General features: G+C 45.8%; 1 protein-coding gene across 1 annotated transcript; it reads left to right on the top strand.

Moving 5' to 3' along the window:
• Nucleotides 1-2,137: 2,137 nt before the first annotated feature.
• Nucleotides 2,138-3,947, top strand: LOC143271021 (uncharacterized). The gene has a single exon (XM_076562813.1). It carries the CDS (start codon nt 2,296-2,298, stop codon nt 3,151-3,153), a length of 858 nt encoding a protein of 285 aa, XP_076418928.1. The 5' UTR covers nt 2,138-2,295; the 3' UTR covers nt 3,154-3,947.
• The last annotated feature ends 9,182 nt before the right edge of the window (nt 3,948-13,129 follow it).

Below are 13,129 nucleotides of genomic sequence, written 5' to 3'. Positions count from 1 at the left end.
TACATGCTGCCCTGCAATTCTGTGAAATATTGTCCTGGGCAGAGTCAGTTCCTAACAATAAAGCTTGATTCTTTGTAACCATCAGGAGGAAGTGTGAATTTGCTTGCAAGACAATATAGTCAGGTGGTGGTGGTGGAGGAGGAGCTTATCTCACCACTTCTTCAGCATTTTATTGGCAAGTTATAGTTCACAGTCCCCACCCACACTCCAAAATATAATTGCCATACACCGAGTTACTGCCATTTGTCTTAAAAATGTGAAGATTTTTTTTTTAATTAGTAGGGATGGATATCCAACCCAGGACCTTTCATACTGTGCTACTAGGGATACATTTTTCATTGATTGGGACAGGGTTTCATGTGGCCCAGGGCTAGTCTCCAATTCACTATGTAACCAAAGCTTGCAGTGAACTACCAATGTCTCTCCAAATGCATAGGATTATCATGCCCAATTTATATAGTGCTAGGGATCAAACTCAGGACCTTGTGCATACAACGTAGGCAAGCTACCAACTGAGCTACATTCTAGCCCAGCATTTGCTTTTTAATATTTATATATATTATGTATCACATATATTTTATACATTCTATATCTTATTTATATATTTATTGTTATTGTATATATATATATGTGTGTGTGTGTGTGTGTGTGTGTGTGTGTGTGTGTGTGTGTATGTGTATGGTGCATGTGTGCGGGCAGGCATGTGCATGGCGGCATGTGGGCATCAGGGCTTTTACTTAATGAGTCATTTTGCTGGCCCAGCGTTTGCTTTTTTGAGATAGTCTCATTACAAAACCCAGCCATGTCTCAACCTCAAGATTTTCCAGCTTCTTGTTAGTGGGGTTTCAGGTAAAAACCATAATGCCTGGTACAAGTTTAATTTATCAAGAAAAAAATCAGTAAGAAATAATTGTATTAATTAAAAAGAGCATTGGCAAACTAACTTTGCACCAGAGTTACCTGTGTCCTAAGAACCTGAACAGATAATGCTAGTGGGAATTAAGGTTGCAGAACTATTGGTACAGATCAGATGGATTTAAAACTAGGTAATCCTGGACTATCTAATTACAAAAACTCATAATATTAGAAGGCTATGGAAGTATGTTATAGTCTTCTACAAGCTGGGAATGACTGAAATTTATAAAGCAAGAAAAAGACCTCAATTTTGCAACCATAATGAACTGATTCTGGCAATACCAGAAAGAACAGGGAAGCAATTATCCTTTAAGGCTCCAGAATGGAACATTCATTCCAATATTGTTTTACTCTGGTAGAAGCCATACCAAATCTGGGCATGGTAACTCCCACCTGTAATCCCAGAACTTGTGTGGTGAGGCAGGAGGACCGCTAAAAGTTCAAGGCTGGCCTGGGAGATAAGGGAAGACCCTATTTCAAAAATAAATGAAAAAAATATAGATACCAGGAACACATTGATACAGCACACAGAAACATATCCTTTCTGTGATATGCCAAGTAAAAGTAAGCAATTTTAATTACAAGGCATCATCAGATTAAGGTATATGCAAGGACATGTTACAAAACGGTTGATGAATTTTTCTAAAACCAATGCACCAAGGGCCAGGCCCTTTGAAGGAACCCATAAGAGAAAATAATATGAGATGGGAATACATACATTAGACTAAATTCAATCTCAGAACATATGCATACTCCCCAACACAGTACATCCAGTTGTGACCTCAATACAAACTTCCACCATTGTCTGTTTGCCTAGGGAAACTGAGGCCAGCCTGTGATCACCCCCACACCCACAAAGCAAGCTACCAGAGAGTGAACTCAGAGTCTGCAGCATGCCAGGCAAGCCATTTGAGCTACAGCCCCAGCAATTTTCCTTTTCTCAGTCCAGGGTCTTAGTCTGTAGGCAGAGTGACCTTAACCTCATGGCAATCTTCCTTCCTCAACCTCTGAAGTACTGGGATTACTGAAATGAGCTACTACACTCTCCCCACACCCTCTTGGTGAAAGCCTTGAGCACACTTCACTATGCTCCACTAACCCTGTTAGTGCTTTTCCAGGACCAGCGCCTGAGGTAACCACATAGCCCTGTAGGATGAGATCACCCTAGCGCCGAAGTCAGCACAGGTCCCGCCCACACGCTCCTCCTCTTCCTGAGATCCAGGGCCCGCCTCCGCTCCCACGCACTTCCGGCGACGCCCAGGCTCTGACAGCCTCTGCGCTCAGCCGAGCCTCTGAAGCCCAGCCGACGTCGCCAAGCCCAGCGGTCCTCTGCAGAGCCCGGCCACCCCGCCACGAGCCCAGCAGAGCGAGCGCAGCGCCATGGAACGCCGTATCAAGTGGACAAAGGCCCTCATCGCCTGGCCCACCCTGCTGCGTGACAGGCCGCGTCCGGGGAACCCCATCCCGTTTCCCGAGCTGTTTGATGGCCACACCGACCGCCTCCCGGAGTTCATCGTGCAGACGGGCGCCTACATGATGGTGGACGACAAGACCTTCGACTGCGACGAAGTCAAGGTGACGTTCCTCATCACCCGCCTCAAGGGCCGGGCCCTTGCGTGGGTGATCCCCTACATCCAGCAGAAAAGCCCCCTGCTAAGCGATTACAAAGGCTTCCTGGCTGAGATGAAGCGTGTGTTCGGGTGGATAGACGACGGGTGGGAAGAAATAGAGGCGGAGAAGAGGAAGCAGGCGGAGGAGAGGAGGAAGGAGGAGGATGAGAGGAGGAAGAAGAGGATTGAGAGGAGGAAGAAGAAGAAGGAGGAGAAGGAGAAGAAGGAGAAGGAGGAGAAGGAGAGGAAGGAGAAGGAGGAGAAGGAGAAGAAGGAGAAGGAGGAGGCGGAGAAGAAGGAGGAGGAGGAGAAGAAGGAAGAGGAGGAGGAGAAGAAGGAAGAGGAGGAGGAGAAGAAGGAAGAGGAGGAGGAGAAGAAGGAAGAGGAGAAGGTAAAGGAGGAGGAGGTGAAGGAGGAAAAGGAGGAGGAGGTGAAGGAGGAGGAGAAGAAGGAGGAGGTGAAGGAGGAGGAGAAGGAGGAGGAGGTGAAGGAGGAGGAGGAGGAGGAGAAGGAGGAGGTGAAGGAGGAGGTGAAGGAGGAGGAGGAGAAGGAGGAGGTGAAGGAGGAGGAGGAGAAGAAGGAGGAGGCGAAGGAGGAGGAGGTGGAGGAGGAGGAGAAGGAGAATTAGGACTTCTAGGCCGCCAGCTCCCCAGGCCTGGGGCGGGGGCTCTGCGAGGGTGGGCTGCTGCCAAGCTCGCATCGCTGCAGCCAGGATCGCCTGGGCGCCCTCCCACCGCGCCTCCCTCCTTCCCGAGCCCCCCTCCCCCCCTCTGAGATCTCGCATGCGCACCCGTGTCCCTCCTATGTCCTCCTTGCCTTTGTTCCAAGAATAGCTCTCCAGGCTCCCGCTGCTGTCGCTGTGGGGCCTGGCTCTGGAGAGCACAATGCCTCCCAGGGCTGACAGCCCAGCCCCTCCCAGACACGTTTGGACACTGTCCTGGGCTCCAGCTGCCATCAGGATGGGGCCCTGTCACATAACGGACAGATCGCCCGCCGCCAGACGCTGTCGACTGCCTCCTGCCCGGTGGACAGCCTGTGCCCATCTACCCACAAGGCCTGCCCTGCCGCTGCCATTTCAAGCCCCTGCACCCACCATCTGTGGACGTGGACGGACTGCTGCCCTGAAGGCTCTGGACTCACGTGGGAGGTACCTGAGCCACCCACAGCCCATGGACATTGATTCACCTTCAGCGGGACCCATTCCCACCCTGCTCCCCGAGATCTCTTGTCTCTCGTTTTGTCAAGTGGACCAGTTCATTTTCCTGAGAGTCCAGTTTTCTTTTTGAATTTGCAGCTGTCTCTCTGGTGTGTGTGCCTTTGTTCAACACAGTAACCCCTGTGCTCTTTCCAGCTCGTCTGCCCTACTTGTCCCAAAGCCTCTTCCTTACTTTCAATAAATGTCAGATGCTGTTTAAAAAGAAATTGAGTCTTCCTTGGTATGGCATCTTACAGTCCCCACCCCCACACTCCCTCCCCTGCTGAGGAGCCCTTCCTTGTTCAAGAGGTATGTGTGTGGGCTGCTATTCATTGACTTATATTAACCTCTATAAAATCCTTTTGTTATCCTGCTGGAAGCCACAGAGTAAATCTTTATATCATATCAGTCTATAGCCATGTGACTAGTATGAACCAGGAGGCTTCTTATAAAAGACTCCTGATTTCTAAAAATATTAAAATTGAATTCTCTAATTATTATTAACCACAAATATCACACTTGTTGGTGAATTATATCAGTGTTATTTAACACATTACTCAGGGAACTAACAGAAAAATCAATCTTTTAAAAAGGCATTTATAGAGTCCTGATTTTCTAGGCAATGGGGAAAATACATAACAGGATCGTGAATTTAGCCCCCAAACTGGTTGATACTCTGCAGGATGGTGAAGATACAGATTTCCTGAGGTAGACGTGGTATTATACATCTTTTGTTCCAGCACTTGCGGGACCTTACTCAGGTATTACTAATAAACACACAGTGGAAGCTGGGCAATGGTGGTGGATGCCTTTAACCCCAGCACTCTGGAGCCTGAGGCAGGAGAACTGCAGGTCGGAGGCCAACCTGGGTTGCCTATTAGAGAGGCCATTTCAATCAAGTATTACTCAGGCCCTCCTGCTGACACAGAGGTGCTTTTCCACACAAAGCCAGCTCCCCAACCCAAGGCTGGCCTTTCTTGAAATGGCCTCCCTAATAGGCAACCCAGGTTGGCCTCCGACCTGCAGTTCTCCTGCCTCAGGCTCCAGAGTGCTGGGGTTAAAGGCATCCACCACCATTGCCCAGCTTGCACTGTGTGTTTATATTGACCGCAAAGCTGACTTAAGGATTGTCTTAAATTTTCCTAGTAATGTGAGAGGTAGTAGACACATTTGAGCACGATACATGTAAGGAATCAGCAAGGAACTAGGAACACTGCTTTTCCCTGCCCACCACAGGAATAGGGCTTGGATGAGCCCTGAAGTTATCAGCAAGATCTGGCTCTAAAGGAACCAGCACGGTTTGGCACTCAGTTCTTCACTCCTGGAGAAGCAAGATAGCATACGTGTCCATGGCTTTACTAAAGCATCGGGTCAATTCTGTTGGATCCCTGAATGAGGGGTTAAAAACGTTTCAAGGTGGTCTTAGTTTTGTTTGCATTCATGGTTTACAAATTAGCTATTGTTCTTTCTGAGTTAGAAGAAACTACTTCATCAAAGGGCACCCTTAGGACTTTCTACCCAGCCGTGGGGAAAACTAGATCAGGTCCATCTCCTGAAGGAGATAAAAGTCCACCTTGTGGGGCTCTGGGCGGCGGTCGGCTGGGCTTTGGGGGTGGGGGGCAGGGTCGGCTGAGCACAAAGGCTGTCAGCGCCAAGGCCTCGCCGGAAGTGCGTGTGAGCGGAGGCGGGCCCGGGCCGAGGGTGGGGCCCAAGAGCATCTGCAGAGCCTGTGCCGCCCGCCGCAGGGTCCGCAGACCTTGGTGGTCGCCAGTGCGCAGGCGTGTCTCTGGGCAGACTCAGGCCACTGCTTCTGGAGTGGTTCTTTTGCAGGGGAGTAGTCCAAAGCACAGGGAAGGGAACCTAGCTTACCTAGGCGCTGATGAGGAAGAGTCAGACCGTCTGGGAGGATAATGGATTCCTGGCATCTTTTGGTGATGGTGCAATTCAAGATCACCAGAGACTAGGAGATCAATAATGGAGTTCTCCTGTGCGCATTCACAGTCCCTCCCTCGCCAGCTGCCGCTGCGTTTTCCTTCCCAGACCCTAGGACGTGGACACCCCTTGAGAGCTAGCTCTGCAGTGCACACAATTTCCTGTTTCTTGTCTCTGAGAGAAGGACTAGCTCTCTCTCCATCTGCCGACGTGGACGCTTTCAGGCACCCATAGTAACCCCTCAAGTATTAGGGAGCGGACTACACAGCCGTGCTTTCTTAGAATGTTGCAGCTTCACTGTCAGCCATCCATATCAGGAGAGTAAATGTCAAGGAATCTCTAGATTTCCTGCGTTAGGATACCAAGAGATGATCATTTGAATAGAGTGTGGAAAAGGGGAGTGGGAAGAAGCTTACCAAGTATTACACGATGCAGGGCAGTGTCCAAAAATAAAAAGGGAAAGCAACCAGAGTTTCCAAAATTGGAGAGAAGAAGAGGAAGCTGGACAGTAGGCGTAATGCACGAACCCAGTTGTCAGGCTAAATACATGATGAACATTTGTTCACCAGCATCTTTGCTTTGTACAGAAAGCAGCACTGTAAATGACACGATTTAGTTGCCACCCAGAGTGTGAAGCAATTAAAATAGGGCCTAGGAACAAACCATAAGAACTGTAAAAATCAGAATTGGAGATGGAAAGAGACCCCTAGGCGGAAAGACATGACGTGAATGCGTCAACGTCATGAATATGATAATCTTGCTTATGTAAGGAGATTGTGCAGTTGTGAATTTACAGGCCCCTTGCAGAGTTGCAAATGTTAACCCAGCAGCTACTGTCCCATACCAACCAGGTGGCTCAAGAATTATTCCTCTATGTGTATGTGTTTCCTCCTTGCCTGGTGGTACCATGACCTTTTAAATGCAAATGTGGAATATGTCCCATGCACCTGACTCAGTTGACACAATGCAAACATTTACAGGTATGGTAATCTTGAGTGCATTCGATACACTGCAATGCAACCTTCACCGCCATGTTGTCCTTCAGACAACACTTGCCTTTGTACTTCTGCTTGGCTGGCTTCATGTCAGCATGACAATGTGGTGGTGTTAAGAGATGTGCTCAGGGGGAGGCAGTCAGATGAGGTCCTGAGGGTGGCAACCTCAGGATGAATTAAGTTCCTGCCTTTAGCCTAAGGAACCCCAGTGGAGGTCTCTGAAGCATGTGAAGACATACCAGCTTGGGAGAAGGCCATCTGCCAGGCAGGAAGATAGTATGCAGCACACTCTAATGATGCTGATATATTCTCATCTCGGACCTTCAGTGTCCAACATGGTCAAGAATAGTTTTCAGCTACCTTCTGTTCTGTGCTTCTGGCAGCCACAGCTGACTAAGAAACTAATGTAGCTCTTGAGACTGTCTATGAAAAATTCATTAGCAGGCTGCCTGGCCTCTCATCAATAATCTCAACATTTGTGAAGCAAGGGATGAGCCATTGCAAGGGAGGCCAGGGTGGGCTCCACACTGAATTCTATGGCAGCTTGAACTACATACAAAGATATTGTCAAGGAAGAAAAACACAAAGTACTTACATTATTAATATAATGAGATAAAAGTGTACTGGCAGAAAGATATTCATAGCCTGGATATCTATGAGGTTTTCCAAAATGAAACATCCAGTGCAGGGATAACACATTATTATTCACTAGTAAAGTAAAATTATATAAAGGATATGTTTAATTTAAACACACAGTGCTTCAGTAAAATACTTAATTTATAAAAAGAGTCTGGCTGGACTGTGGTGGTGCATGCCTTTAATACCTGCACTTGGGAGTTAGAACCAGTCAGATCTCTGAGTTTGAAGCCAGTCTGGTCTACAGAGTGAGCTTCAGGACACGCACCAAAACTACACAGAGAAACCCTGTCTCAAAAAAACAAAGCTGGTTAAAAAAAAAAAAAAAAGTAAAAGAGTCTGGAATGTGTATTTACTTTTGAGGAGATTTCATAATGTAGCCTAGGATGGCCCAGGACATCTCTTCCTTCTCCTCAAACTCTGAGATCCTAGCAATTCAAGCTCACTTGTGCCACACTGGGCTCTGCGATATATTATTTTTAAAGCCATATCAAACACGCAAGAGCTGGGTGCTACAGCACCAAAATTCTGATGCTATGAGGTGGTCAGTGTGTGTCTCTTCTTTGCTTGATATCTTTAAGTGCTGAACTCCCATGCCTTTCCCAGAGCGTACAATCAAACTGAACATACCACACCTGATTTTCTGAGGCCAGCACAGTTTGGCACTGGAAGATGGCATACACTGCACCTACACATACAAACACACACCTGTCATAGCATGTCCATACACTGAATAAAACCATAATATATGGGTATAAAAGTCTGTTTTATATCAGGATACTTGTTTCAAATACCAATCAGTGTAATCTTCCATTTTAAATAGAAAAATAGGGATCTCATTTATACAATTTGTCTCTATATCTAAGGAAAGAAATTTGATACTGGTTGCCAACCATTCATGGAGATCACTCCATCTCTATGGACCTTTATTATTTGGGAGGTGCAGCTATAAAAATCTTTAAGGAACAAGAAAATTATGGGGAAATGTTGTATCAGGCATTGATTTTATGCATGTCCATGGAAAGTAGAAACAGAGGCACTCTTGGATGAATTCTAGACTTCTGAGACAGCAGGGGAGTCAGCCTCTGGTGAACTGACTGATTACCTTTTCAAAAGGATATTTTATTGTTACACAATTCACACCTTTAGCAAGTCAGTTTCCATACGAAGTCTCTTATTTAAAGCTCCTCAAAGAGACAAAAGTCAGAGCAATTCCAAAGTCACAGGACATCTTACTTTGCTGAGTTATCCTGTTACTAGGTTTTGCATAGGCTTTGAACCTTTAGAAAACTCCCAGATAAGATTCACATACTTGCAACAGAAGGTACCAGACATAAAAGGTAGCGGTCACAAAAGGCAGATCAAGGCCCAGGTGCTAACACAATAGAATCCAACCAGCTGCTGCAGAACAATGCAGGATCTCCCTTAACAGGGCAATGCTGGAAATGGTTCTGTGGGAACCACAGACAAAAGCTTTTGCTTGCCATGAAGGTTTGTATTTAAAGCCACAGGGGAGGTAGTAAAATAAAGCAAGAGACAGAAATGAAGTGAGAAGGCTTAGGAAGGAGAAAAATGTCGTTATGTACATATTAGAAAATTCTCTACATAGGAGAATCAACTGTGCTGTAATAAATATAAACATATCGGGTGTGTTGTCCTCATGTGCAACCCAGCCCTTGGAGTCTGAAGCAGGAGCTTCTGGGCTAGTTTGGGGTCAGCCTTGTCTCCATAACATGCACCAGTGGTCGAGAATAAAACCTGGTTTCAAAACTTCAAAAATACATAAAAAATAAAATAGAACAAAAATGAGATAATGGTGTTTGCATTAAGGGAAAGAAATGACTCGAACTAATGACAAGAGGGATGAATTGAGTATGCTGAAAAGAACTGAAGATTAAATTCCAATGATACCACAGGTGCAAGTCCATGAATTCAAGAAAATGTGGAAAGAGGATGAATACAGCCACTCACCAATCCCATAACCACAGAAGGGATCATATGTGGAAGAGATTTGCAACAGAAACCACAAGAAGAGATACAGAAAAACAAGTATTGCATACTTCCCCTCAAATATGAAGACTTAAAGGAAAAGAAACAGACATAATGAGAGAAGAGGCAGTAGTAGTGAAGAGGATCAGGGTGAGGGTAGGAAAAGGAGAGCAAAGAGCAGGTGGGCATGTTCACGGCACCACATAAGCATGCGGGGAATACCGCTCATCCCTACAGTTGATACAGATCAATAATTCAAATTTAAAAGTCAGATAGAAATCAATGAGAAAAAGATCAAACATAATAGAAACAAATCAAGGCCTGCAAAAGTCCAGAGGTTGCTTAGCACCCAGAATACCATTAGCTTGCAATACAACCTCCCTGGAGCTCCTCCCTCCGCCCTCTGTTCGTCATCACTGGTACTGCATTGGTGAGCACATGTACAGTCACAACACTATACATAACTAACATAAAATAAATCTTTTTAAGATAGGCAAGATATTTGAGTGGGCATTTTAAAGATCACAAAACTCAACTGGACAAAGAAACTGTATAAAGAATTTTAGCATCTTTTGTCATGAGGAAGATGATAGGCAAAACCAAAATAAAGTAGGTTTTTGTATACTTATCAAGATCAGTTAAAACTAATATGCCATACTAATGCTGAGCAATAAATAAGTTAATGAATGAATGAATGAACGAACGAAGTGAACAAACAAATAAATAAATCAATGAGACGTTCCAATGTTTTTAAGAGGTGATGGGAATGTTAAATAATATACCCATGTCAGAAAACTGTCAGTGTCCTGAGGGTGTATACAGTTGGTAGAATGCTTGCCTGGTATGCCCCCAAGCACTGGAGTCAACCTCAATATTTACTTCAGGCTGGGTGATGTGCAGCTGTAGTCATAGTCATCAGGAGGTTAAGTACAAAGTCATCCTTGGTGCTGTATGACAACACTATTCCTGGGTAGAGCAGCAAGACAGATCAAAGTAGGGGTACCACCAAAGTCCATCCTGGTGATTCAGTGAGTTTTATTAGGGTTACTTACAGGAATATGGGTGAGGGCTTACTTACTTACAGGAGCACAAAAGTCTCAAAGCTGCATCACCAAAGTCCACCCAAGCACAGGTAACAGCTCATAAAGCTGGGAGCCTGGAGCACACTGCACAGTCTTCCAACAGCTCAAAGGTTGGAGAGTCTCCTTTCCAGGAGCCTCAGCTGGTCTAAACCTCTTCCAGGCAGCTCTGCTGGCTTCCGCTTCTTCCAGGCAGCTGGTCTGGTCTGAGAGTCTTCTTGGCAGCTTGGCTTGTCAGTGAGGGATGCTCAGCTTCTTATTGCTTACTCTAGCAAGGAGGTGCCTAGTGAGTCTGATCAGTTTCAGGGACTGCCTGAAGCTATTTTGAACTGTTTACCTTCCTGCCTAAGGAGTGTTCCTGCAGGATGGAACGAGGGGATTCAATTCAGGTTGGCAGGTCTCAGTGTCACAGGAACTGTCAAGAAACTTGGATACATGGTGACTTTGCATTTAGGCTTAGCTAAGGGAGACTGTCATAAAAGTAGCCCATAAACAAGGACACCAGCCAAGCAACCAAGCAAACTCTGTTACTGTTTTATGTTTTCATAAGGTTAACCATAGTGCAACTACTGGACTGTTTATTCAGAGGCAGGCAACCTGCATACCCCTACAGATGTTGATGCGGAAATGGCCAAGTGGCCACTAAGACTTCTGAAGTTAAAAGAGTTTAAATGTGTATTAGTAGATGATTTTGTAAGCAAGGTGGGATTCATGCACACAATCAGCTTATACACAAATCTGATTTAAGAGCAGATTTGTTGAACTCCAGGTTTCCAACAAAAGGGTGGAAAGCTATAGGAGAATGTAGTGTAGTTCTTGCTCTTGTTTGTAGAATCAGGATGCTTTTTCTTTATTTCAGGGATGATATAAAGGGATGGAACCCAAGGCCTTGCACGATCAAGCAAGTGATGTAGCCACTGTCAAATACCTCTAGTTCAAGGGAAGTCATTTTGAGAAAAGGTACCAAAAACCCTTATAAATGACTCTGTTTGCACTTCATGAAACAATCCTATTCATTTTGTGTGTGTGTGTGTGTGTGTGTGTGTGTGTGTGTGTGTGTGTGTTTTGTTTCTTATTGTGACATCGATGTCCCTAGAGGCAGAAAGAGGCTGATGGGACAGCTGATGCTGGTGAAAGGTTTTTGAGTTCCTGACTACACAAACAGTACCAAGACTCTCACCAACAGAGGGATCTTTGCTACAGGTTTTGAAGTTTAAAGCACACTATGGAAGGGCATGATGCTGCCTTTGAGGCCTCTGCTGCACATCGGGCTGCTGTAAGACGCTTCTGGCATGTTCATAGGTGATCTGCCTCCTGAAATATTCTAGTGATCTAAAGGAATCCCTGTTCTCCTCATGTCTTCAGTTTGTCCCTTGCATTGGCAATAGTCCCTGATTTTCAGAGGCTGGACATACATCATAATTGAATTAGAACATCCCGAATGTTCTGGCATGATTGATGATTCCTGAGGCTGAACCATTTGTCACCATGAGAAAGGTTGCAGGCATCTGAATAGCTTCCCAGGGAAAGTGATTCTCTTGGCCACTGTGTGAAGGTTACCAATATGCAAATATGCATGCCAGAAAACAGAGGTGTTGTGAGGAACTCTCTGACTCTGGGAAGGGTAAGACAGAAAACATCAGCAATAGAGATGTGAGCAAGCTCTTCTCCTTGATGGTGGGCCCTCATCCTTGATGAATGGTAAGGGGAAGATCAACACATGACCTGCCATGCAGCATGCAGGTGTGTGGGTCTTTGCATGACCTGTTTGGCATCACACGAATGCTGTGAATATAGAGGCCAGAGGAGAGAGGCAGATCCCTGGTTCTGGAGTTAAGTGAGTGTTGTGAGGCTCCCTGTGAGAGCTGAGTCCAACCCAGGTTTTCAGGATGAGCAGTCAGTGCTCTTCCCTGATGAGCCCTCTCTCCATTACCCACAGTTCCTTCTCAAAGGGCAGAAGTGATGTGTTTAATGATGGAACTCATGCTCTGGAGCCCTGTCATAGTGTTTCCCTTTGGATGTCCCTGAGCCTCAGTGTGGATAGCTTCAAAGAAAGCTAATAGCTAAAAAGTGTAACATCTCTTTACTGACCACATCATGTGACAGGCACTGTACTTACTGGGACAGTGTGCCCCAGTCTATGCCAGTCTGTAATAGGAGCATATGCCCTGTATTGGAAATAAAGTCCTTGTAAATGTAAGTGTGTGTGTGTGTGTGTGTGTGTGTGTGTGTGTGTGTGTGTCTGTGTGTCTGTGAGTGTGTGCGCACATGTAAATTAATTTAAGTTCAAATAAGACCACAGTATGTTTGAGGAGGTCCTAAATCTATTGGACTTGAATTCTGAGAAAAACACCAAAGTCGGGGCAGGGGATATGGACTGAGCACCTTAGGCTTGTCAGAGATCAGGAATCTGGTTCCAGTGCTCATATCGATGGGTTACCCCTCTTGTGACTCCAGACCCAGAGCTTCTGACCGTCTTCTGGCGTCTGCCACTCAAGCTCACTCAAATGCATATAAATTGTTTTGGAAGAAACACTAGAAAGGATGGGAATGATTAGCAAATTCAGAGACTCACAGGAGTGGGAAGATCCTGTGTTGGCAGATGCACAACACAGCTGCAGCCAGCAGATGGTAGAAGAGGCAAGGAAGGACGGCCTCCTAGAGCTTTGAGAGGCAGGAAAATGCTATGAACACCTGGGTTTGAGCCAGCAGAACGCAGGGTGCATCTGCCCATTTTCTCAGTCACTGGTTTGTTGCTGTTTCTCCCCAGAGCCGTGA

This window comes from Peromyscus maniculatus, chromosome X, assembly GCF_049852395.1.
Source record: "Peromyscus maniculatus bairdii isolate BWxNUB_F1_BW_parent chromosome X, HU_Pman_BW_mat_3.1, whole genome shotgun sequence".
Taxonomy (NCBI): domain Eukaryota; kingdom Metazoa; phylum Chordata; class Mammalia; order Rodentia; family Cricetidae; genus Peromyscus; species Peromyscus maniculatus.
Note: the sequence above shows the minus strand (reverse complement) of the source record. Positions and strands in the feature narration are given on the sequence as shown.